Source organism: Indicator indicator, chromosome 5, assembly GCF_027791375.1.
Source record: "Indicator indicator isolate 239-I01 chromosome 5, UM_Iind_1.1, whole genome shotgun sequence".
Taxonomy (NCBI): Eukaryota; Metazoa; Chordata; class Aves; order Piciformes; family Indicatoridae; genus Indicator; species Indicator indicator.
The window spans coordinates 8,946,810-8,974,347 of NC_072014.1; the positions used below are offsets into that span (position 1 = coordinate 8,946,810).

Sequence of the window (27,538 nt, forward strand, 5' to 3'; positions counted from 1 at the left end):
TGTCTCTGCCTTTTATGAGTATCAGTTGCACGTGGACCTATGTGCCTGTATTCTCTTCAGCACCCCTTAAGATGTTTTACCAAAAGATCTCCTGCCTACCCAGACACGATGTTAGGCACAGTGCAGATTATAAGCATAAAAGAGAACACTTAGAATGATATGATTCTGAATTCTAGGACTTACTGTCTGTTTACATATCTATATATCCATCATTAACCATCACTATATAAAGTCTGAAATTAGTGACATCATAGCACTATGGAGAATATAATTGTTTGAAAGAACAGTACAACATTTTTTAAATTAAAATGGACAAAGGAAATATATGGAAGGAAAAGTAGAAACAAGGATTATAGCCAAGTTCTGTTTCAATTTAGGTAGGTTGATTTACTTTCCTCTTTAAATTTTTAGCAAGTTTTGATACCCAGACCTGATTTTCCAAAAACACAGGCACGAATTTCTTCATCTGAATTCAGTTGGCAGAGAAAAAAAGCAACCAAAGGACTCCATGTTCTACACAGAATTAAGTACTTAACAGAACAAAGAGTTTCCTCTGGGAAACTGTTTATAAGACTCTGGGAGTCTTATAAACACAGCTCAAAATTTTACAACACAGTTTAAGCTCCACTTACGGCTCCATTAAAAGACAATTTAAAAATATAAACTTTATATTAAAAGACAAATGAGTAAAACATAGACTATTAGACAACCTAGGACAAAATCATGGTATTACTTGTCTGTAGCTGGATGTAAAGGCTCCCAGGTAAGCTATGATTCCTGATGAAAGGAGTATATCTCCAGTCAGGTTGCTATACTGCCTTCCCAGGTCCAAAGCAGTCTCCTCCCAGCGAGTTTTTTCACCCCCAAGGCCACCGATCAATTGCTCTGCTCGCTGGAGTTTTTTTCTGCATAAGTCAACCTCAGAGAAAAAAATAATAAATAAATTGCTGATTATATTACATGGTCACTTTCAAGATAGTTTGCAAATACTAAAGCATTCAAAGATTCTTTTCCTGTGCAGATGTTTTCTTAATCAATTTCACCAAATAGAAAGAAAACTCCTCCTTATATATAAATACTTGAAGAACAAAAATCAACCTCAGTACCCACACAGTAAGGCCTATTCAGTTACATCTTCATCCAGCTAAAGGAATAAGACCAGTATAAAAGATGCAATTCAAAATACCCCTGCATGTGACATGGAAGATATTAATAAGCAAGGAAATTACCTGCATGTCACAAGAGACACAATAACACCCTGCAAAGATCACTGTCTATGAAAGAAGTAGGTAGATTATTTTCTGCAAAAGCATCTGGTGAACAAATCATCTGCATTTCTGGTTTGGGGTTTTAAGCAAACCATTTTTCCAGGCATGTTTACAAGCAAACAAAGAAATCTGATTCAACAGGAATTTAATCCAGCTCAATTAGAATTTCTTTACTATCTAGTAGAGACACATTTCAGACACAAGATAGTTCCTGCTGCTGCTACAATCTTCTCTCTCTCTCTTCTGGTAACCATAGCAGCCAATTTACACCACAGTAACAAACTGTGCAGTTCATCCCTCATTCTACTTCCCACCCTACCAGAAGAAACATTACCTGCTCTGCACACATAACAGATATTTAACAGTGAGGAACAGAAAGAAAACATTCTCTACATTGCATTAGCACAGAACGCATAAACTTTCAAACCTTCAAGTGTACTGACTTGCAAGTGAAGAGCTGAATCAATCAATTATTGAAAACTGATGTCCTCACAAGAAAGCAGACATGAGTGAGAATGAAGGAGAGGGATGGCAAATTCCTAACAGTTTCAGTTTCTGTTACTTTAAAGCATTTATTCCCCATGCTTTGCCCATTTATAACTTCAAGACCATCACACCAAAATAAAAAGGTAGTTATCTCCATGTATGACTTGTTCAACATATTGGCAGTTAAAAGGAAAAGTAACATTTGATAAAACAGCTCCTTTTAACTAACTTTTCTGGCTCTCAGTAGAACAACAGTTCATCTTTTGCATCATATACCTGCTTTTCCAAGTCAGCCTTCTCCAGTTTCTTGGATTCCAGTGTCTGCTGGAGCACTGCCAATTTATCTTGAACCTCCTTCAGGTCTGCTTGTTTCTTTCTTAGACTATCCATAGCAATATTTAATTCTTCTACAGCTTGATTCAGCTTCAGCTTTTTTGGTGCAACATTTTTTGTCACCCTAAATAAAATCAGGGTAAATGAAACGTAAATAAATTAACCCTCACCAAGGGATACTATTAAAAAAAAAAAAGAAAAAAAAGAAAAACAAATGGGAAAATTCAAGGGAAACTGCAGCAGCTCAGTAGCTGATGCAACATTCTGTTTCATAATCTGGTCGTATCTGAAAACAGTTGGGTTTAATCACTTGTGTTTGTGCTGATACTGATTTATGCAGTTGCTGCAAAATTTTCTGTAATAACAGGTAACAAACAAAAAGGCAAAAGATTGAGCTTCCAAACTGTGCCCTATTTGATCACAGTTTAGAATCCATCACAGATTTGTGCCCTTAGAAATAATCATATAGACATGGTAACACTCACAGACACTACACACACAGAGCACAAAAGAAAAAATGAGCAGCTTTTCACATCCATGGATCTCTTCTCCGGTTTTGAGGATTTCAATCTTCTACACAGGTGTTTTTGTGAGACTCCTGGAAGTAACATAGAACTGAAACCATATTGTTTATCTTTCCAAAAACAACAAGCATGAAAACACACTACAATATCCCTATGCTCCACACAAACAGCATTTCACAAGCAGTAGACTCGTCATTAATGAATCTCCTCTGCTGCTGTAAGTCACAGATCTCTTTTAAAGTCCACCTCCACAGTTAATTGTCTCTCTAACAAGTGGTATATGTGGATGCTCATATTTCTCCCAAGGAAAACTGTACCATATATGTATTGACTACCATGACCGATCTTTTAGTCACGTAACATATCATTCTCTCAAACAAAGTCATGCACTACAAGCCATGACTCAACTTTCAAATTGCAAGTGGAGTATCCTAGTGCTGATTTACTGCTAAATGTGAGCTACAGACAGCTCTTATTAGAAAATAAATTAAAAAAAAAAAAAGCGCACACTTTTTTAGTGCACCAAATACAGAGCAGAACAAAAATTATTCTTTGGGCTTGATGTGCCTACCAGAAACTCCCAAAGATATTTCAGTACTGCCTCTATTTTGTGCAGTACTCTAAAAGGAAGTTAACTTCAGTTGCTGACTTAACAGATTGTTGCTCCCAGGCATTCCCAGAAAAAATTCAGAACTGAAAATCAGATTCCACACCTTAACATCAGCTATGTTACAGGAATCAATCTTTATGACTGCTTGTTTGCACAAGTTTGTCACTTGCAAGAAGTAATTTCACATCTCTCTTAGAGTTAAGAGAAACTGATCTGTTTAATCAAACGTATTTTAGCATTCTGATTTGTTTTTTTTTCTATACATACTTACGTATCATAAAACTCCAAGGCTATGACCCACTTGCACAGCCCCTCTGCTGCCGTGGAAGCATTTCGAATCTTGTCTGGTACAAACTCAGGATTTGTAAGATATCGTTTTCTGATGATAGTCATGTAAGCTGGGGGAATGTCATCCTTGTCATACTCATGAAGAGACTGAAGAAATCTTCTGTCACCCAGAAGTCTCTTAGCAGGACCCCAGAAATCCTCAATTTTCTTTCCAGACCCTGCCGGATCTGGAATCCTATCTGCTTTGACACCTTTAAGGATGCATACAGCTTCCATTACAAGCTTGACACCAGCAGGAGGACTGTTCATGGACTTAACCACTGTAATATCCTTGAAATGATAAACAAAAGAAATAACTTTAGAGCTCAGAACATGGGTGGATTCATTCTTCTATTCCAATAGAAATGATAACCCTTTTTTTATGTTAAGATAGCTTGCAATTCTCGTACCTTCTACAAAATGCACACAATCTTAATTTCATACACAAGCCTGCACAGTCCACAGATCTGTATCTCAGTTGCTATTTCTAACATTTCTATTTAATTTTTCCCCATTCTTTCCAGTCCTTTCTTTAAGGTCCTCTGCAGGTTAAACTAACACTGACATCTAAACAAAAGTTATCTGAAACCTACTTAACGATCAGTTGATATTGATTAAAATGGGGAGACACAGAATTTCAACCTCAACGGCTAGAGTCTGATAAACTGGATATAAAAACATTAGTTGACAGGCTGGAAGGTCCTGAATAAGAAAGTGAAAAGCAACTTCTCCATTGTTGAGTCCAAGTATTTTTATAACTATGATTATTGAAACGTTTGTGATAGTATTTGATCTTGTAATGCAATAAATTTAGATATGGCCTCTTGCCTAGAAAATAAAGGCAGAGTGACATTTTGCTGTTTAAAATGGAAAGGTTTCAGAAGTTTTTGAATTATAAAACTGTGTAAGTACAATGTCAAATCTCAAAAGGCAGATATTCCATTTTTTGTGTATCTGAACACCTCTCCCATGGTGTAAATATGCATTGTTAGTCATACCTGTGCAGTGAGAGTATCAAGGGCAGCCAGAGCACTTTCTAGAGAAGGCATGGCTTCTGCCAACTCAGCATCACACTCATCTTTGATGGCTTTTGCAGCCATAGCCTGCTCATTTGCCATAGCTTCGTCAGCTTTCACGACTTTCTCAGTTTTGGCAACTTCCAGAGATTCCTTCTGCGTAACATCCATCATCTCATCAACCTGCATGCTGGCTTCGCGTAACTGAGGCTCCAGAGCCTCCAGCTCAGACTGCATCAAGGCTACTTCAGATGCAGCAGAGTGCAGTTTCTCCAAGCCAACCTCATATCTTTTTTTCATTTTCATCACCTTTCTGAAAATAAAGATAACTTATCAGTACTTGAGCACGTCATTCACTGGGATCCATTCCCCAGTTTTTTTGAATAATCAAATGTTTTTTCCAGTCTGGTTTGATTTGCTCCACAAATAGCAAACATAGCAGAGATTACTTCAGCCTTGGTCTTGAACTTGTATACTCAGTGTTTAGGATAAAGATAAATCAGTGGTCACCTATAGCTAAATCAGAGATTGTTAAGCTTCTGCCTCTTTGTTGGCAGGCGCTACCAAATCAAGGTGGCACAACAGGTAAGAAAAAGAGAGGGAGGAGACAGGGACACACTCATAGAGGTTATTAGTTGAGGTGAGACTGAAATAGGATTTAATATGATTGAGAAAATCATTTTAGCAGCAGAACATGAATGGCTCTGGGGACAGCCAAGAATGTCAAAATTAAGAAGTTCCAGGAGCATTGGATCTCTACATACAAAACTGTATTCTTTTGTTTCTGGAATCTTGTGCTGCATACAGCGTTTCACACAGCCTACCTATCAAATGAAACACTTCTTTGTTCTGGTAGCGTCTTATCAATAAGAAAGAGAGGAAAGCAAAAAGAACTTCTCCAGCCACGAGAGCTGAACAGATGTGCATATGCATAGAGGTCCCCTCTGCACAGGCACAACACAGCTGAACCCTGCTAGGAAGCCAATGACACCTGGCAACTTGGAACCTGTTTTCCCAGATGGTACCTTCCCTACATACTCCAGAGAATCAGACTTAGCAAACAGGCTCATTAATTACCCTGGTAGCATAATACCCACAATGAGCACACAGCAACATCATCAGGGATGTCAGAAGTGATCTAATGCAAGCGTGTTTTGCGAGCCCCAAGTCAGACCTGTTGTCCAATAAGGAATCATGTACCCTGAGAGTACATTTTATCCATCTACTATTCTGACAATTTAACTCTGCTGAAAACAATTCCCTTGTCTTGTTCATCTTAGCTGTAAGAGGTAGAAAATACAACTTTTGGTAAACTTTTGTTCCTCTGGAAAAGGTCACATTAGAAATCCTTACGTGCGTTTTTTTCCAAGCAGACTTTTAAAAGTGGAGATCAGTTCCAAGTATGAAGTAGGTGTAACATAGTTGTGTCTGTGAAGCTCTGCATGGTATAAATCAGATAAAGCAATGGTAGATGTATGAAAGCTTTTACACATATCAATACAGCCACTTCGAGTCTCTTCTGACATTTCAACATCTTCCAAGAAGCGAGAGGCGACAGCTTCCAATGCGTCTTCAGGCCATGTCTACAACAAACGAAGAAATACTTTACTCTTACTCCGTTCTTCAGACTCAGACATCTGAAAACCTTTTCCACAAAGGTATCGTTGCCCCATTTCAAAGATAAAGTTGCTGAGGCACAGAGATATTACTCACAATGAAAAGATCAGCGTATAGGACGATACAGAAGTGGAAAGAACCCAACTAGTGCTCTTCCTCTTCAAAATAACCTTTAAATACAATACTACGTTTTAAAACCTGATGAAATTTAAGTTCCTCAGATTCTCTACATGATTCAGCTCTACACCTTAAATATTCTAGGCTCTTTTGCATGTAACAGTCAGACAGAACGTATTTTTATTGCAGAGTGGCAAGGGGAAATCTGGTGTTCTGTAGCAAAAGACGTTTCTGTTTGTGACAGGTATTTCACTTTAAAACATTTTTAGCATCCTAGATTTTGGTAGTGTTGCTAAGAGTAGAATTATAGAATCAGTCAGGGTTGGAAGGGACCACAAGGATCATCTAGTTCCAACCCCCCTGCCATGGGCAGGGACACCTCACACTACATCAGGCTGGCCAGAGCCTCATCCAGCCTGGCCTTAAACACCTCCAGGGATGGGGCCTCAACCACCTCCCTGGACAACCCATTCTAGGCTCTCACCATTCTCATGGTGAAGAACTTTTCTCATGTCCAGCCTGAATCTCCCCACTTCCAGCTTTATTCCATTCCCCCTAGTCCTATCACTACCTGATAGCCTAAAAAGTCCCTCCCCAGCTTTCTTGTAGGCCCCCTTCAGACACTGGAAGGCCACAATAAGGTCACTTAAGAGCCTTCTTTTCTCCAGACCGAACAGCCCCAACTCTTTCAGTCTGTCCTCATAGGAGAGGTACTAGAAGATACTACCTATAGAAATCTGCAATGTCTACACAGTGCTATGTTCATTCACTTATACTCACAGACTGCATCAAGTTGGAAGGGACCATCCAAGGTCATCTTGTCCAACCCCTGTGCAGTCAGCAGGCACACCACCAACTAGATCAGACTGCCCAGGGCCACAGCGAGTCTGATCTTGAATGTCTTCAGGGACAGGGCCTCAACCACATCCCTGTGCAACCTGTGCCGGTATCTCACCACCCTCATTGTGCAGAACTTCCTCCTGATGTCCAACTTAAATCTACTATGCTCCAGTTTCAAACCACTGCCCCTTGTCTTGCCACCACAGGCCTTTCTAAACAGTCCCTCCTCAGCTTCCCTGGAGCCCCTTTAGATATTGAAAAGTAGCTCTAAGTTCTCCCTGGAGCCTTCTAATCTCAAAGCTGAACAACTCCAACTCTCTCAGACTGTCTTCATCTTTGCGGCCCGCCTGTGGACCTGCTCCATCAGGTCTATATCCCTCTTGTGCTGAGGGTCCCAGAGCCTGAAACAGTACTCCAAGTTAAGCCTCACCAGAGCAGAGGGGCAGAATCACCTCCCCCATGTGCTGGCCATGCTGCTTTTGATGCAGCCACGGATGCCATTTGCCTTCTGGGATGCATCCATTGCTGGCTCATGTCCAGCTTCTCATGCACCACACCCCCAAGTCCTTTTCTGCAGGGCTGCTTTCAATCTCATCATGCCCCCAGCCTAGATTGATATCAAAGGTTGCCTCAACCTAGGTGCAGGACCTTGCAGTTTGCCTTGTTGAATCTCATGAGATTCTCCTCAGCCCACATCTCCAGCCTGTCCTCTGGATGGTACCCATCCCATCCTTCAGTCTTATCAACCGCACCATTCAGCTTGGTATTATCTGCACACTTGCTGAGGGTGCCTCAATCCCACTCTCTGTATCATTAATGAAGATATTGAACAGCACCAATCTCAATACATACCCTTTCAGGACACCACTTGTCACCTGTCTCTATCTGGAGATTGAGCTGTTGACCACTACCTTTTGTGTCCAACCATCCAACCATCTTACACCATCTTTCTCTTCCAGCACAGTCATACAGTTACAGTGCCCTCAGCTTGTATCACAGCCAGAGCAGTTCTAGTGCTACACACAGTTGGCAACAGAGTGCTAGGAAAATTCCACGTATCTGGCATGGCTAACTTGACCAAAGAGGACCACCTGCTACACAGTGTTGAAACAATGTTTCTAGTGCATTTCTGTTAGAATAACCATCCCACCAGAAGTTTTGGGGGTTACCTGGAACCAGTCCAGAGTGCAGCAGTTGACAAGAGCCGGAAATTTCCGAAGGCGATTCCGGAAGGCATCTCCAATGGGACTCATGGCCAGCACAATGTGCAGCTGGTCTCGACAACGCCCCACGAACATGTTAAACAGAGCTATAGGGCTGCCATCTGTCCTCTTCGTCTTGTCCCGCTGACGATCTATTTGGCGCATTTGCTCACAAATTTCTTCTCTCTCATCAAATTCAAAGAGGTTTGGCACTTCACCTGCATTGAGCAAGTTGTTGATGTCCTCTAAGAAAGATTCCTTTTTCATCTGTGTGTCGGTGAACAGGAAAACTCCCTGCGTTTCCCCTTCGGTGGATTTCCTTAGGATGCCTTTCAAGTCTTCGTGCCACTCACTGGTACCATAACTTCGAGTCATTTCAACCTGGAAAAGGTTGTATTCAGCCATGTGGGCTGCTAAGCGAGTCAGGGACTGCCGACCACTGCCTCCAACACCCACCAGGAGGGCATGGCTGCGAGGCTGCTTCAGGATGCGGGAGATCCTACAGATGTGTTCTATGGCAAAGCGGAACAGAACAAGCTGCATGGGCTTCTTGCTCACGTTATTAAACTCCTCAAGGTAACTCTCTACAACCAATCGCAACTGGTCCACGTCGCTAATCTCCCTGTAGTTAGTGTCATCTCTCCTAGGGTCATGAAAATCACAAAACATTAGGCTGCGTAAGTCATCTTCTTCTACTTTGCCATCATTGTTGAAGTCCAGATTCTGGAACAGTTCATGGAAGTCTTCATGTAAGTCATGCTTCACCACTTCTTGGATGAATCCAACAAGCCAAGCCTGGTCAGAATGATCCACCAATCGATCATAATACACTCTAAGAACCTATATAGTAAAAATAATAAAATAGTTGTTTTAATAGTTGCTTTAATTGTCTTAACAGTTGCTTCTGTTCTTGACTGTATATTTCTTTTAAACAAGAAAAAACAATTCCAAAAAGGTGTCAAAATATAAATTAGCTTAAACTTCACTATATTAAAAAAACCAAAATTGGTATTTAGAATTGATTGGAACAATAGAGCCCAGTAGTACTATATCTGAAGTAAAAACTCATACGGAAGCACAACATACACACATGTACATAATACATATATATAGTCACAATGGTAGGGGTTGGAAGGGACCCGCTGGAAATCATAAGAGTCCAAGCTCCCTGCCAGAGCAGGATCACCTCAGGAAGGTCACACATGAATGCATCCAGGCAGCGTTTTAAAGACTTCAGAGAAGGAAACTCCACAAGCTCTCCAGGCAGTCTGCTCCAGGGCTCCAGCACCCTCACAGTAAAGAATTTTTCTCCTCATCTTGAGGTGGAACCTCCTGTGTTCCAGCTTATACTGGTTGTTCTTTGTCCTATCAATGGGCACTACCAAAAAGAGCCTGGCACCTTCATCCTGACACCCACCCTTCAGATATTTATAAGATCCCCTTTTCAGCCTTCTCTTCTCAAGACTAAACAGCCCCATGTCTCTCAGTCTTTCTTCATAGGAGAGAATGTTCAAGTCCCCTAATTATAAACTTTACTACATCAATGCATAAAAAGCTGCTGCAAAGAGGAAGCGAATATTTTGCTCATTCCACTACAGCTAGATTGAACAAGTTATGGGTTTGAATTTTGAGAAAGAAGGCTGTAGCTGGAGATTATAATGTTTTAATGAAAAAGTTAGTGAAGAACATGAATAGGTGGCCTGGCAGTCTGACCATCCTTCATTCCTAGAGAACTGTAAGAAGTTTTTACAAAAAACATTTCAGAAGTTATTGTTCCTCTCTATGTGATCATGCTTTGGGGAAGGTCAATGGGCTACATGATCACCAAAGATCTCTTCTCACATGGTCACTTTTTGCTGATTTGATTCTATGAACTATACCTGTACATTTAACAAGGAAAAATATCAGTGCTTTGCTTTCCCTTAATCCAGGGAAAAAAACAAAGATATAATCTGTACAGGCTTTTCCCTCTTGTTTTTCAAAGGGATGCTTCACCAGAGCTCTGTCAGTGTGCCTGTCCTATTACAACTGAAAGACAGCAAGCATTTGCTGAAGACAGTAAGCTCAAGAACTTCTGAAGGCAGCCCAGACCCAGTATGATTTAGAGCCTTTTTGGAGGAAGAAGAGAAGAAATGGAAAGAACTGTGTAGGCATTGAAAGCCGCAAACAGAGAATGTGAAGGCATCAACAATCAACTTCCCTGTTAGGATATGATTGAAGATATGAAAAAGTCTGCTTTCTTCTGCCTATACACTGCACAAAATCCTGAGTGTCATACCAAGGTGGCATCAGAAAAAGATTAATACACACAACCCTTTTTTAGTTATAATAAATACAATTTCTGAGTATTAGATGATTCACCTCATGAACCCAGAGACGTTTTATCATGCCTGTAGATTCCGTTGTTTCAGGCCTTGACAGGCAAACACCTTGGATAACACGTGAGAAGTCACGGAGATTGAACAGGTAGTGAGACTTGGCTGGAGTGGGAAGCAGATTCTTCATTGCTTCTTTGTACATATGCATGGTGCCATTAATAATTTGTGGAGTCAGTTCTACATACCGGGGTGGGAAATTATAACTGATGAATTAGAAAAAGTGGTAAGTACAGAGTTATTCTCATCATTCCATCATGCTAGCATATGAATTAATAGATAACACTGTGTATGTACACTGATTTACTTATGACTTTGTGTCACTTTTTAAGTCCTACGATTATACTTCTTCACAGGCAACTTTACAAACTTTAGTTCTCTCACTAGATTAACAATTCTGCAAATCAAGCCTAGTTACTGTGGAAGATGCTGACAAATTTGGCTACTTTAGACAGCTAATTATACCCCTTCCTCTCCTCATTTTTGTGACTTAACAGGAGCAACAGGGACATCAGTTCAAATAGTCCCTGCTGTCTTCTGGAAGCCTCTCTCCCTCAAATGGTTAGAAGCTGTCAAATCAGAAACTTAGTCTGGAAACAGGGTATGAGCATCTCTGGGGGCTTTGCTGTCAGAATGCACAGACAATGAAAGTTCAAGTCCATTCTTAATAATGGAATTAAAAATCATGCACTGGTGAATGGCCCAAGAAACAGTAAGCTTTCTCAAACCACAGGAAATCTAAGAGTAGTTTCCAGTTCTATTCTTTGATTAATGGCCATCCAAATTCTGTATTTATTTATTATACATTAAAGAACACTGTATTGCATAAATACCTCAACTAACTGAATTAGCCTCAGCTAATTTAACTCTACTCTTTGTTAGAGACTTCAGAACAAGAACTTTACCAGGGGAGTATTTTAAGATGAGCCCTACACTTCTGCAGAGTAATGAATAACACAAAAGGCAGAGGTTATAACAGATTATTTCCTCTCAAGAGCAGTGTCCTACAAACATGTCTTGGACTAATTTAAACTTTGATTTTCCCCAGTGCACAGAGGTCACTTACCGTACTGTCAGATGCCAGTCTAAGATTCTAGAGAAAATTGTGTACATGGACTCATCATCAAACTCATTGATAGTAACTGTGTTGAAATGTCGCAAGAATCGAGGTGTTACTGGGTTCCGACCACCACCTAAAGGTTAGAAAGCATTAACAATGTAACAGAAACATTTAAAATACAACCATCAAACCTGGCCATTTTTTGCTGACATTCATGTTTGATCAGCTAGCAGGCTCACACTGGTAAGTACCACTGCTTGTCATAAACTTAATGAAAGCAGCCTGTAGCTCAGTGTCAGGCTGTTCTCCTATAACTAACGGTCTGTAAAACACAGACTGAAATAATCAAACTATGGATAGCTTTGACACTACTTAACTATGCTTCTGGTAGAAAACTTCCAAACCCATGCTTTTGATTTTTCCAAGCAGGCCAACAACAGAAGCCTCTAGAAGTAATGCTATTTTATTCCATTGACATTTTATCCCAGTTCCAAAGTCGGCAGTTTTCATGACTGGACTGTGAACTGGATAATGAAGCTGCATATGGAAATATGAGGACATAAACCAGAAATTGGCTGAAGGCTCATAGAGGATCTCCTTAGACCAAAGGGATTTCATAAATATTCTGTAGATACATTGTCTCCTTGAAAAGCACTATTTCTTCCTGGCAGGCTTGTGTAGTCTCTCTACTGATCCTCAACTACTTTACTCATGTTTCCTGCAAGGATAGGGATCCTGGAATCCTAGGCATAGCCATAAAGAACTAAAATGTAAAACTGGGTATCTATTTATCCTCTCAAAGCAAAAGCAACAGGAAAAAGTATGTAAGACACAATTCCTACCTGGTGGTCCCATGGCACACATCATCTGAACATCTACAAGTTTAATCATTGAGCAGTCCTTAAGGTCATACCAATTCCAGTGATCTAACCACTGCCGTAGTAATTCAACAGGGGGCTGAGCACCATAGACCTCTCGTGCTGGCATATTAACATCATCTACAAATACTACCTGAAAAGAAAAGCAGAAAGGGTTTTGCATTTACTTCATTTACTGAATATGTATATTTATATTTTACTGAACTGTAATTCGGGCAACATACTGAAAATGGCGTGAAGTGTTCTTGATTAATACAGATCAGGATAAAGTTTTTCCCTTGAAAATATCTTTACATTTTGAAGACTAGGCTAAAATACATCAGAAAAGAAGTGGGAGACTTTAAAATACATTTTGTCCCTGATGAAAAACATTTATTAAATGATATTTAGGAAATACTGAAATGGAAAAAAAAAAAACCAGGGCTGCACACATGAAAAGTCTGTAGGCATCCTAGAAGTACCATTATCAAACCATACACACCTGTGACTGCACTTCAAACACAGTCATTTTTACTTTTCCCTTAATCTGGGTTGAAAGAAGAAAAAAAAAAAGCAAAAAAGAGAGAGAGAATGGAAACTCCTTAGATTTAGCATCACAGAACCATCAGGTTTGGAAGGCACCTCGAGGATCATCTAGTTCCAAGCCCCCTGTGCCATGCACAGGAACACTTTCCACTAGATCAGGTAGCCCATAGCCACTTCCAGCCTGGCCTTAAAAACTTCCAGGGATGGGGCTTCCACTACCTCTTCTCCTCTCTTCTAGAGAGAGGAGAAAAGGATTTGCTCACACCGGAAAAAAAAAATGGAGGTCTTTTCTAACATCCTTCTTGAGCTTCTGAGTACTCAGAAGTCCTTTGATCTTTAAGGGTTTGGCAGGCATCAGTGGTAACATCATAAAAGATTCAAATCTCCTTTAATACTTAGGAAATAATTGAACTATCCAGGCTGGAAGGAACCTTGGAGTTCTCCTAATCGAACTCTCAGGCTCAGTACTGATTTCTCAACACTGATTTCACACCAGCAACAAGCTCACCCACCCAGAAGTCTTATCTTGGGGCTAGTATCATGAAATATGAAGGGGGAACTATGCCAATCCTGTTCACAGTTATTCATATCATACATAACATTTTCTTCTGTTGGTCAAAATAGGATGCATATTACAGGGAGAAATGTGAAGGAAGCAGAGAATTAGGACTCTGCCAATTTATTTAAAATGGAGCATCTTTTCCTACTGTCACTTGTGATCAGCTGAGAACATAATGCATGCACATATTTGTTTGCATTTAAACACTTATTTACAGACAGAAATACATCATTTACCATTCGCTGCCCAAGAGGAGGTCCAAAAACACCTTTTCTCCTTTTATCCAACTTAGACATTATAATATTCTGAATCTGAGCTGCAGTAGTCTGTGCTGAAAAGTTAATGAGCAGTGGCTTGTAGACTTCTTTATTTAGATTGTTTAAAAGAAAATTCTGGAAGGATTGTGGAAAGGAGAAAGTCAAACTCTACAGACAGATAAACAAATTTTACAGCACTATAGCAAACAATCAAACAGACTATAGAGTTTTTTCCAGGAGGAAAAATGTTTAATCTTTATCCTTGAAAGGCAAAACTGTGCTGCTGCACAAAAATATAACAATGACAATTTACAGAGATTACAGAGGAACGTGACTTGATGGCTTTATATAAAAACAAAATTAAGTTAAATAATCCTTAGTCAGTGACTTCACAGATTTTTATCACATAAAAGGAAGGAAAGATAAAAGATTCAATACCATGAAGCCAAATCTGTTTTATCTGCTTACATAACTTTCAAGTTTTGCTCCCTCTGCAAAACAGTTGAGTGTACACAGGCTTCATACTGATTGCACTGGAGCAATCAACAAAAGCAAAACCCTTTACAAAAGACATACTGGAGGAAAAAAGAACATAGAAAATCAGATTTGTGTTGCTCAGAGTAATGGCTTCTCCCTTTATCTAGAGAATCTCATTAGCTACAATGCACTAATGGCTTTGCTCTAGCTCCACTCACATCATCCCTTCTTGCCTCAGAAGTGTATTTGCCCACTGATCTAGATGGAACTCAGAGAACCCAAAGCATCTGTCAGATCTGTCTGAGGAATGAAAACTTGTCTAAAATGTTAAATCTAGACCATTAGAGTTTTGGGAGTTTGTTGTTTGGGGTTTTTTTGTTTGTTTGTGTTTGGGGGTTTTTTTTGTTGTGGTGGTTGGTTTTGTTTGGTTTTGTTGTTTTTATTACCCATAGTGCTATTTTAATAACCACATCACAAAATTGAAGTGAACAAACCATCAATTGGTGACTGAAGATGAAAAGAAGGAAATACTCTCTCCCAATAGCACAAGATTCCCAAAGATAATAAAGTCTACTTTCAATTGCACAGTGTGACACTGTCTTGAGCACTCCTTGATGGATGACTTATTCAATATTTTAGTCTTTTCTATGTCTGTGTGGACTATCCCAGCTATATCTATAACCACAATGCAAAGAAAATCAATTCGGGGATGAAACTCAAAGACTCCTGTTGGGGTTTATTCCAGCAGGTATCTTGGTGCTTCTTAAGTATTTGGTCTGAAAGTGTAGAAAAGAAAATAAAAACTAAACCCTAAATCCACCACCTTTTGCTATACAACTGCATTTTTAGTTGCCCATAATTTCATTTTGTAATATCTGACAATTCATATCTCATTTTCCCTCTTAAAGAAAAAAAAAAGCTACCAAACTATTCCTCATCTTCCCATATTTATAACCATGTCTAATGTCAGCATCAAAAGCACTTACAGTAATATAGGTACTTTTTCCAGTTCCTGTTGGCCCCACGAATATAGAAGGCTTTTGATGCACTGTCAGCAGTTCCATCAGCGCCATGTATCGAACAGTATCCAGAGTTGGTACAATTATTTCATTAAACATCATATCATCAGGTATAGGAGGAGCTGATTTGAGTGTTTCCACCCAGGGTTCCCACATTCCTGCTCCCTATTTTAATTTATAACAAAGTCAGGTATTTATTATAAACAGGAACAAACAACATAGAACCAATGGCAATAGAAAACTTGAAGTTCTAGGACTTAACAGATGGAGTTATTAACACATTTTGAAAAGGATTAAACAATAATTCTCTAGGTTTGTTTCAGAATGCAGTGCTCTCACAGTCTGAGAGTACTTAAAAAGAAACATGAGCATGCAATTACTGAAAGACAAGGACTATATGCCCCCTACCTGTGCATATATTTTAGGTATATAGGTGGAAAATTATAGATATTTATATCTACATTACATATAGTATAGACATATCTAATAATAGACAAAATTACTGTATAACTGTAATCACAAACTAAAAAAGCATACTCAGCCTTTTCACAGGCTCTCCTTCATAAAAAAACATAAAAAAGCTATGACATCTGAGGGTCGATTTGGTAGTTCTGAAGCTCCAGAACAAAGATTTCTCTTTCAGATCAGTCTACTAGAGGAATCTTGACACTTTTCCAGCAGTAAATCAATATGAGGAGATAAAAAATAATTGTAAATAACCCTGAAACAACTGAACATCTTCTATCCTATCCCAAAAATGTAGATCTTGGGGCAAAAGTAAATATGAAATTCATAGAGATTGGTCTTATCTTAAGTCTTTCCTAGAGGGACCACATCCCCACCTCTGAACACAAAATGTCCTTTACTGGAAGAACACATTTTTATGGGTTGTGAACAGAAGACATATAGCCTTTACTGCTGACTGAAGCCTCAGCCATTTTCTCTGGCAAGGAAGTCCTGCATGAGCTGCAACAGGACTTCAAAGGCATGACACACTGAAAAAAAAGCACATTTACTTTATCTTGTAGGCTGCAGTACACCAGATCCAGTGGGTGAAGTTTTATTCTCCACCGCGAGAGACATATTATGGATTCACATTGTAATCCCAGGAAAAAGAGGCAGAGAAGCAGCAGCAGCATAGTAGCCTGCTAGGGTAATGAAAAGTTATGGCCTGAAGTGTATCAAGGGCTTCCTCAACCTAAGAAAAGCCTGAAAATTCAAATACAATAATCTTGCAAGAAACCAAGGATAAAAAAAAAGAAACCAACAAAAAAAAGAACTAGTTGAGATTTGCTGCAAACCTCTTCTGCCACAAGAGGCAGTTATTCATTAGCCAAAACGACAGGCTTTGGCACTGCAAGTCCTAGCCAGAACACCAACCCATCACCAGCTTAGAAGGGCAGATGTCTGGCCTGTTCAGTGATAAAAGCAGCAGAAACACATTTACAATAACAGCACAGAGCTGGCAGTATTCATGGAAGATGAGCTCCAAATGGAGGCCTCCATGTTTGTAATCCTCACCTTTTTCACAAACCTATAATCATAAATTGTTCCTTCTGCTGGAAAGGGGACTGTGAAAGCTGTAGAAAGCAGCTGATCAATACTGCCCAACAACTTGTACTGCTCTCTTGTCTCCTCACTAATGGATCCATTAAGCATTTCTCGCAGGACTCTGTCAAATTTCAGTCGATCGTCTCCCTTGCAGGTAGCTCCCACAGACCATACCAGTGAAAACAAAAACATACCCTAGAGTTGGAAAAAAAAACAAAATGCAGCTTCAGTATCTGCATATTACAAAATTCTTGTTCACTGAAATCAAAGAAATCTCTGCCACAAATCGCGGTAGAATGATACTGGACCAAGCTGATTCAATGTATGTGGCATGGAAGCATGCTGCTGGTACAAGAGAACACTGTTGTGTTAACTATCAGCATCTGATCACCTTTGCCTGGCAGCAGAATGCCTGACCTGCTCAGCAGGGAGCTGTGATTTTGAGATAGTTCAGTACAGACTGCTGTTGATTCCAGAACAGTTTAGATTATCTCTCTGTTATTCAAAGGTCTGTCTCACAGAGTGATGGCTATGTCTGCTAACAGGGCTTGCCATGAATTGCAGCACTTAGATAGCATTGATCTAACAGGAATAAACAGGGATAAAAGATACTGGATAATAACGTACAATTTTGTCTGGTTTGTATAAACTTTGTTACATTTATATCAAGACATGAAACATATCAGACTCAACAATGTATCAATTATAAAGCATATAATGTTATTTTCCTCAACAGATATTATAAAAGATACAGTCTAATTACAGAATATAGAGTTTATTGCTCCTGGAGTCCATTTCACTACAGCCTGGTTTGGAATCCCCTATTCTGGATGTTAAACAAACTGCCTACCTCAAGCCAAGAGAAAATGTCATCGTCCTTCATAGTTTTAACTTTATCTTCATCTGCAAATTCATCCATCATGCAGTCCATCAGATTCATTAGGGACCGAATTAAGTTTGTATCTGAAGTAGGAGACAGCTCCTGAAAAGAAAAGTGCTCTCAGTTGCAGGTGTGCTTTACTCACTGAAAGGAGGCTGTACTGGATGGTAGGGGTTTTCCCTCTATGAAGCTAAAAAATCCTGTAAGATGAATCTTTCTAAAATACATTCAGAAGCAAGTTGAATAAGGTGTGAAAACTTTGTGCACAGCCTTCATCTTAACAGCTCTTTCTAAAAAGCAATAAATTAATATGATCCAATTAAAACAATTCGTTCCTTTGGTACTTGGAAGTTCCCTAGTTCCTTGGAAAATTCTTTCTCCTACCTTTGTGTGTTTCCTGATAAACTCAAGACAGAGTGGAACCATTCTGTCAAACAGGCCTGTTATAAATTCTTTATGAACAGAGCTGACTCCTGAGTGCATTGTATTTAGCCAAGACATCATTAATGGTCTCCAGCCTAACATATGGGGCTCCATATAGATCATACCACACCTGGAAACCTGAAAAAAAAAAAAAAGGGGGGAAAAAAGAACCAAATAGGAACATCTTCTCTTATGCAACCTCTAAAATTCCATTCCTATCTGTAATAACCCAACCCTCAGTGTAACAACAGTTTCTGGGATTATGAGAAGCTGCTATGAAGTGTATAGTGGGGTTCTGTTAGCCCTGGAGCAAGCTCTAGAGCTCTATTTCTTCAGCCAGCAGGAGACCTAATATTAAAGACAAGATTTTCCTCTTAAATAGTTTCCAAAAGTAAGGTCACAAAAGACAATAAACTATTGGAGTGCTTAACAATAAATTTAAATTTTAATATAATTTTTAAGTAAAACTTCCTTCCTGGTATGGATAATCAGATATTTTTATCTGTTTACATTATTATCTGGGCCCTTTATTCATATTTAAGAGAAATTTAAGAGTTTGAATTCCAAAAAGTACCATCAGAAAAAAGTAAGTGTGGCAGGTAGAGACAGTTCCAGCAATTAGGGGATTGTTGGTTGTACCAGAATTGGTCTAGGAGATTAAAGAGTTGGATGTGAATTATTTTATTTTTATTGCCAGGCAATTGCAAGGGCTGGATGCTGAACAGGTACTATATGTAATTATTTACATTAGATATGTAAATATGTAATTTTTCACATCATATTGTAAGATTATGAAAAATTTAAACAAGAAAACTAAGCTACAAGGTCCTTTACTTTAAAAATATCAAAAGAAATGTAAACTTATAATTCAGTTCTCAGTGAAGTATATTTTCTAGAAGTTAGAATAACTCTCACAGTAATCAAAGACGTTTGTAATCAGCTTTTCAAAGACAGGTACTTACAGTAGCAGGAGAAGCAACTTCTAAATCCATTGGTTCAAAAATGAGGCTCATCTGCTGTGACATTGTGATGATCTCTCCACTCATGAGGCACAACTTTTTATTATCATCAAGCACAGTATTCATATTCTCAATCCACACTGCATCCACTGGTCCATCAAACACCAGCCATTTTCTATCTGGGGTCTTAATTTGCAGAAAATAATTGTAATCAGGCATTTTCTATTTATTTCATTATGTTTATTTTAAAATATACATTTGAGATCTACAGTTATATTACACAGTGAAAATCTTTCACTAGACTTTAATGGAAGGTCAGCAATAAGTCAGGCTCAGCAGTTCCTCCCAAAATAAATGTCAAAATGCCCACACACATAATCAGCACAGATTTGGGCCGTAACATGACACAACAAAGCATGACAATATGGTAGAAAGATTAAGTATTTGTTTATAACCTGCACCCAACAAGCAAACCCCTTCATCTTCACATAAGGAATTCTGAAACAGAAATCTTCGATCACCAGCATCCAAAAAGTACTTTGTATGGAGCATGCTACAATCAAACCAAACTGCAGTTTCTGCATTGAGATGATGAAGCATGTGAATCGTACAACGGGTGTGCGAACAACATGGAATTCAAATGTAAAATGGATAAACTGAGAATTCACTTCCCAAAACGCTGTATGTGTGTTAGGTACTTACTGGGGAAGAAGCAAATGCTCTGAAGCTCACTGCTAGAATGCCATCTGACCATTCATGTGAGACTGGATCAAATTGTCCATACAGCTGACCCATTGTTATGGATTTGGGATTTAGAACAGTGATCTGAACTTTGTTTTCTTCCATCACCCCCTGAAGACACAACAGCAATAAAATCTATTAACACCAAACAGGCAATTTATTATGCCTTTTTTTTTAATTGACACAGTAAATCTTCATTAAACTTTCATCCATTTACAGCAGGAGAGACATCACACATTGCATTTGGAAGATGGTTAACAGGTGTCTAAGTACAACTATCCCAACTTTATCATAGGTCAACAGGAGTCTTAATTTGAATACTGAACAGTGGCTTGGTAAATGAGAACTAGCAGTTTAAAAGAGAGTATTCGTTTTAGAACAAGAGTTCAGTAGCTTTCATGAGAATAAGTTGAAAATCTGGTACAAAGCTTTCACAAGGAACAGGTTATCTTAAAATTTTAGGTAGCTAATTCTTTCTTTGGCCAGTCCAACAGAAGAATTTAAACACCATGTGTAGAAACACATGAAATGTGTGGTTTTAGAACCGAGTCATCCTAGCTTACCTAAGTTTGGAAACGCAGCTTCTCCTTATACTTTTAAGTTACTTAAAGTAAATTCTGCATTCAGCATGAATACTAAAATATGTTTATAACATCTGTTTGAAAAGAGTTTTTGCCAGAATCATTTATAAACCTGTTTGGATACCTTCTCACACATGTCTCCCAGTGCTCCTGCCAGAACTCGGTAAGCAGATGTTTTTCCCCCAAAAGGCTCTCCAACTATCATAAAGCCATGGCGCACAATCATCATCTCATAGAGCTGCAGGATCTTCTTGGTAAAGGCATCGGTCATTTGCAAATTCAGAGCATCACAGTTTTTCCTGATGGCATCCAATAGGTCATTGTAGTCTGGTTTTGGTAGCTTCACGCCAGGAAACAAGTCAGAAGTAATACCCTATCCAAACAATTAATTGGAAATATACTTATTGTCACAGCCGTTTGGTTTGAAACTCGTGCAATCAACCCTTTGTTGTCAAGAGGCAGAATAATACCTATTTTGATCAATACAAAATAATTGTGAATTTCACAAGCCAAAGTTCTGACTTTGTAATTTGTTACAGATTTTTTTCATGTACTTTTTTCATCTTTACCTGGGCACACAGAAGTGATTAACTATCTAAGCATATTCTTTCCTGATAAACATGAGCTTATGTGTTAATCATTTTAGTTAATTTTAATAAGTATATATTAATAATTATTTATGCATGGAAGATGTAATTGTAACTAATATGACCACTAAAATATCTCTATTCCTGTAGAAAAGAACTGGCAAGAGCTTTTGATGTTGTGTGTAGAACTGCACTCAAGTTCCCATGGCTGTATACGAAGAAACAAATTCTTTTTTTCACATAAGATTTTTCCACTAACGTTGAAAAAGGTCCTCACTTTATTTTTGGTTGCTGACTGGGGTTAGAGCACTACACTGTGTTAGTGCATTCTGGAAATCAGAGCAGCAATTTGTAGATCATTTTATTCAGGTCAGTTTTGAGATCAGCTCAGGGCAAGAATGAATGTGGGCCTCATAGGTCTGTTTACTGTTTTTTACATTTTAAATGAAAATCCTGATTTTTCTTTTCTGAAGAGGAGACTACCAGTGCCTACCAATTTCAGAAGAATATTCTTGAAATCTTGGATATATCCTATATAAAAATAGTATGATACCATTTCAAGTATTTTTAGCTAAAAAACTGTATGTTTTCTACCTCAAAAAGTGGAATATCATGAGACAAGAATTTCGGCAGGTTGACATCAGTAATGGATCTAAGCAGCAAAATTTCTTCATCTTCCGCTGGATATTTCAGCTTAAAAATAGAAAAAGTAGTGTTAGATAATTGCTATACTTTAAAAAAAAAAGTACATGTCCAACTCAGCTGTCTTACTGAACATTTCCTGTTGTGCATCTGTGCAATGGTTTTGGCAGGTTCAGGTGCACTGGTAACAACAAATATCCTGGATGCATGCTAATATATTTATAGCAAGGTGTTTGCAGTATGTTTCTACAGTCAGACCCGTTTCACATGAGTTTATGCTCAGTGAGGCGTGTTACTATAAACGTGACATTTTTATTTAAACCATACATTTTTTGCTTCTTGAGATGTATTCCTTTTCTTACCAAGAAGGGTAATTTCCCCTGCTTTGACATAAAACTTCTGCCTTCAGCAAGTGGAAATTCTGACAGCTTGCACACACAGGTCTCTCCCAGGTTATTGGAAAAAATGCAAAATGTGAGTCCTTTGCTACAACACATAGCTTAGCTACCAACTTGGAAGTTTGCAGAGTTTGTTTGTAATGGTAAGATTGTAGGTTGAAAAAAAAAAACTGTAATGGAAGAGAACTACAAACTATACCAGTCTGCCCCAATAAAACTGAGTTAATAAAACAACAGCTGATTTTCTTAGTCCAGCATCTGCATTCACCCAGAAGGCAAGTCAAACCAAAACACTACATCATACACCACTTTTCTTTGAGGTAAGAGCGATCAAAGTCCTATGTGGTGGGTAATAGCCAAGGTGTTACTGGAAAGTATTCACAGAGTATGGCAAATGTATCTGAACCTGCTAAGAAAGTAGAGCCAAGCCACAGGACATTTGTAACCACAATTGTTGAAAGATAATCAATGCATTTAACAAGCTCTCATTCAGCGACAAGTAGCGTAGTGAATGGCCTGGTAGCTTCATCTCTTCTTGACTTCTCCTAGGTCATGCTCTACTACACACCCTTTCCATTTCCACACACAGCTGTGTAGAACAATCTACCTTCTAGTACCAGAACATCTTACTAAGCTACAGGATGACGAAGAACATCCAAGAAATCACTTACCTTCAGGTTGCCGGCAGCAGTGAGCACTGACTTCACAGCTCTCATGCCATAATCATAGTGGTGCTGAGAAGACAGCTGCTCTGAGCACAGCCGGTAGGTAGCTACAATCTTCACAGACAGAGGTCGAGCAGTAACGAACCCACAGGAATACAGAACAATCTCTGCAATCATGGCATAGTCAGGAACCATCATAGCTACCGGTCTGAAGAGAGCCTGTAAAACATGCATGCAAAATATCCCTTCAGAAAATGGGATTATACACCCCATTATACACGTGTTATTATACACCAACTTTTCTCTACAATTAGATAAAACAGGGGGTCACATCATTATTTCATTAATAGAGTGACAGCCAAACAAATTTAACTTGCAATTATGACAATAATGTCTCCAATGGCTTTTCAGAAATGCTCAGAAATACTTTCTTTTTGCACTATGACAATTCCTGGTTGTAGGTCCTCCTCATTCAAAATTAACCACAAAACCACACAGAAGACCACAAGCTGTACAAGGAATAAGGGGTACAATCCAACCACCACAAAACAGTTAATGATGTCGGGCTCCTACTTAAACAATGTTCAGCTGCAGCCTGTGTTCAATTTTACCACTGTTCCACCAAACAAACATCATAATACTTTCAGACAAAACTTTAGTTACTTTTCACATTCTACCACAAGGTTTTTTTACATTGTCCTTTCAGCTACACAAATAGGACTTTTGAAGCTTAGATTCACGCATTGTGTTAGCAAGTGAACTATTGAAATATTGACAAAGACTTTACTTTTCCCCATTGCTGTTTGTCCATTATTTTTTTGATTTCTTTTTCTTTCTATGGAGGCAGGACAAATGTATCTAAGGAGTAAGAAAGGATAAAGCACCCAACAATGGACTTCAGAAGAATAGAAATCTTACATTAAAAAGAGCATGAGTACCCTCAGATCAACTCAAGAGATAGAATTAATAAACCCTCATATTTTAATTCATCAGTAAGAAAGCATCCACAGGTTGTACACACTAGAAAGTGTTCCCTTTTGTACTTTAAGGTGCTTAGCAAGGAAATACAGAAAATTTGGGAGTTTTTTACTTCCTGGGTTTTTTTTCAACCCTGACAGTCAGCCTTTGAATCAAGCAACCACTTCCTAACATTTTGGAATTTAGTTTATTCTTACTTTTCAGACCAATAATCCCTTCTAATTTCTTTTTCTTCTCAAAGAAGATGATTTCTACACCAGTGTAATGAAAACTAAGGTAAACAATACTAAATACTCCTAAAAACTTATTCATTTGCCAAAAAGTGATTTCTTCTTTTACTTCCTGATATTTAAAGTGATAAAATGACAGGTGTTACAATACCTTCAGATTATCAGGCAGCTCTGAACGGCCAGCATAACCAGGATTCATGGTAATGAAGACAGCACATGTAGGATTCAGTTTCAGTTCAGTTCCTTCAAATACTAATAGGTCAGATCCAGAATTAATGCCTATGAAGAAATAAAAACTAACGTCACTGATGAGCAGGTTTTGTTGCATCTTTATTGTTTGTCATAGGTAAGCAAAAGATACAATTAAAACAACAGTTTACCTCTTTGGATAGTAAAAATCTGCTGAGCAACCACAGAGAGTACTTCCAAATCAATCCTGTTGAATTCATCAAAGCAAGCCCATGCTCCAGAAGACAATAAACCCTACAAGAGACAGGTGCAACTAATTACTAGGTAATGACTTACTTTGGACATGCTGATCAACCCTAATACTGCTGTAATGCACAAAGGACTGATCCAGAGTGCTCTGACACAGAGCACTAACTGATAAAGTCACTGAAGATGTCACTTGTTTAAAAATGGAGAACATGACCCTCAAGAGCTATCCAAACCTTAAAAAATTTTCCTAAGGCAAGGTAATCCAATCCATCGGAACAATTGAAAACCACACACTGTTTAGCTAAAGCCTTTGCTAAATCTTTGGTAGTTTCTGTTTTTCCAGTTCCAGCAGGACCTTCAGCGGCACCTCCAAGATGTAGGTTTAATGCACCAAACAGGGTTCTGGAAACAAAATAGGAAAGAAAAAAAAAGTACCAATTTTAATGCTATTTTTCCAGCTGCTCCAATTTTTACCAGAAACTTTTACAGATCTGTTTCCTGCCTAATTTTTCCTGTGATGGTGCAGGAGTTTGCTTGCTTCTGGCCAGCTGTACTTTACAAATGACATTTACTAGTTCACATCTGCTAAATCTAAATCCTCTCATAATTTATTATTAATCTTTGTGGCACTATAATTAATTTTGTCATAAATTAAACTATTCACACAGGATCAATTCTATTCCACCAATAGGAATGTATCTTATTCTAATTATATACCTATTACAGCATAAAAGAAACCAATTCTGGAGTCAGCTCTTCTCAGGACTGATGAAAATATCTCAGCTAACTAAATTCTTACCAATACAGTACATTTAGTAACTTGCAATTTTACCTGTAGCATCTGTCTGTGAGTGGGGTAATAACCAGCCTTGGAGTATTGCCAAGATATTCATACCCATACCTCAGCCCAGCATTGATCATCTTTGTTTCCAGTTGTCCATCCTACAGAACAAGGTGTTCATTTTATAGATTAAATAATTTTTTAAACCCCATACCCACAACTCAACACTCTTGGGTTCCTTAACAGATGTGATGCTGTTAGAAACAATTACATGTCAGACTTCTGATTGCTCTGAGACACTACTTTCACTGTAACTCAAATACAAACTAAATTGCCAATTAACCAATACTGAAGTACTGAACAAAAAAAGGCCATTTTCTACATCAATAGCTACCTAAAAATGATCCTATCAGTGTAAAACCAACTTGTGTAGCTACTTAGAACGTTAACAGACTTTCTGAAAGGTAAAGAGAAGTAATCATGACCAGTAGCTGTACTTACTGGCAATCTGATAGCTGACACAGCAATACACAATCTATACATGCACATTTTGTTTTAATTTCACATGCAATGTCTTCTGTGTTACAGGAAATCTCTTTCTGATGAATGTAAAATATGGCACCCTACCACTACCCAGTATAAACACTGTTATTTCTTCAGTAAATGTAATACACAAATAAAGTAATACAGACAGTAAGTCTGATGAAAAACCTCTAATTGAAAATCATCTTCCCTAAAGCATTCTCTGTCCTGTAGAATCAGAAAACCAAAATACAGTCTTGAAGTGAATACATATTGTCAGCAACACCCCCCTGCAAATTCAACAAATGTTCTGATGCTCAGCACGGATGAAAAAAAGGAATTTTAATTAAAAGCTGTCTGCACCTGGCTGGTGGCCATTCTAGTTGGCAATCCATAAAGTTACTGGTTATAGGTCTTCTCTTATTAGCAGAAATTCTCCTAGTAGCGTAACTATTCTCTGGGTGAGCAACCAAGCAGAGATTGTAAGACTGTGAACAGAAATTACTTTCTAACAGGACTGAGAAGTATCACTTACCTCCCAGTAGTACCTAAGTTGACTTAACCATTCAAAATCACTTTCATCTTTGACTTCCTTGGTTATTAGAGATGCAAGAACATCCCTAGCATGAACGTCCAGCACAACAAGTGCTCCCAGAGTCACTCGATTTTGCTTAGACAGCTTTCCTCGCACCAAGGTGACAATGTCCTCAATCTGTTTGTTATTCTGCTCCAAAAAATCCTCAAGTGCCTACAAAAATGTTAAGAAGTTGCACAACAAATCTAAGGCATGATTATTTTTTCTTGTATTACTCTTCTTTCTCTGTATTCAAATGTTCCTTCTCACTATAACAGTGGTATGATGCCCTTCTACTTTTACAGAACCATATTGTAAAAATTTTATATATATAAATACACACACACACACACACATATATATATAAATGGAAAAAACCCAGCATACACTATCATTTTCCTGGAAGACAAGAAACAGTCCCTATCTTTGTGTTTGTGGTATACTTAACTTTGTATTTGTCCAGCTTAGATATTTATGAAGAGGCAGAATTCAAAACCACAATACAGTAAAGTTCCTTTAATTGATATGGCATTGCAAAACATACGGAAGAAAACAAGTGAGAGCATCATCAAGTGCCACAAAGGTTCTCTCTTTATGTCTAGCTGTGAACACCTTGATGTTTCTTTCTCTCCAAACACAAGGGAGTGACAATTGAGTTGCCTTAGCTGATGGTAGCAATTGTGGAATGCTTCCAAATCAAACAGGTGACAGCATTAAGCTCTAGTGATAAACAGAAGAAAGGTTCTACAAAACACACATCCTGCATCTTAATCCAGTACTTTAAGTACCTTTGTTCCAACCAGCATTAGCTGATGGATTATAAATTCTGCACCAGCCAGACACATACAGTCATTACTTGACAAAATACCTTCCCGTGCTGGTCCTAGCCCATCATCAGAAACAGCACTAAGTATTACTGAAGTTTTAAATATTCTTACCCTTTGACCATTTCTAATAGACATCTGCACTTGCATTGTCCAGAAAGTTTGGGATACACACAGAACTGTTTGTCCAGGCCACTCTCTCACCCAGTTTACACGTGGAGTTTTTGGATAAGCTTCAATCGCATCGCCAATGACCTAGAGAGGAAAAAGGTAA

General features: G+C 38.5%; 1 protein-coding gene across 1 annotated transcript in view; it reads right to left on the minus strand.

Annotated features, from left to right (window-relative positions):
• DNAH7 (dynein axonemal heavy chain 7) overlaps positions 1-27,538 on the minus strand; it is an 82,106-nt gene that overhangs the window by 26,742 nt on the left and 27,826 nt on the right. The window contains exons 21-45 of the mRNA XM_054381194.1: positions 27,379-27,519; positions 26,402-26,614; positions 25,396-25,505; positions 24,797-24,965; positions 24,506-24,608; positions 24,277-24,404; positions 22,924-23,136; positions 21,807-21,905; positions 20,750-20,998; positions 20,006-20,155; positions 19,307-19,489; positions 18,306-18,482; positions 17,892-18,023; positions 17,012-17,236; positions 15,458-15,655; positions 13,974-14,129; positions 12,618-12,786; positions 11,782-11,908; positions 10,702-10,921; positions 8,308-9,180; positions 5,918-6,147; positions 4,547-4,877; positions 3,493-3,839; positions 2,031-2,211; positions 734-919 (exon numbers count right to left, since the gene is read on the minus strand). Coding sequence (XP_054237169.1) covers positions 734-919; positions 2,031-2,211; positions 3,493-3,839; positions 4,547-4,877; positions 5,918-6,147; positions 8,308-9,180; positions 10,702-10,921; positions 11,782-11,908; positions 12,618-12,786; positions 13,974-14,129; positions 15,458-15,655; positions 17,012-17,236; positions 17,892-18,023; positions 18,306-18,482; positions 19,307-19,489; positions 20,006-20,155; positions 20,750-20,998; positions 21,807-21,905; positions 22,924-23,136; positions 24,277-24,404; positions 24,506-24,608; positions 24,797-24,965; positions 25,396-25,505; positions 26,402-26,614; positions 27,379-27,519 — 5,310 coding nt within the window. The remainder of the gene's footprint in view (positions 1-733; positions 920-2,030; positions 2,212-3,492; positions 3,840-4,546; positions 4,878-5,917; positions 6,148-8,307; positions 9,181-10,701; positions 10,922-11,781; positions 11,909-12,617; positions 12,787-13,973; positions 14,130-15,457; positions 15,656-17,011; positions 17,237-17,891; positions 18,024-18,305; positions 18,483-19,306; positions 19,490-20,005; positions 20,156-20,749; positions 20,999-21,806; positions 21,906-22,923; positions 23,137-24,276; positions 24,405-24,505; positions 24,609-24,796; positions 24,966-25,395; positions 25,506-26,401; positions 26,615-27,378; positions 27,520-27,538) is intronic.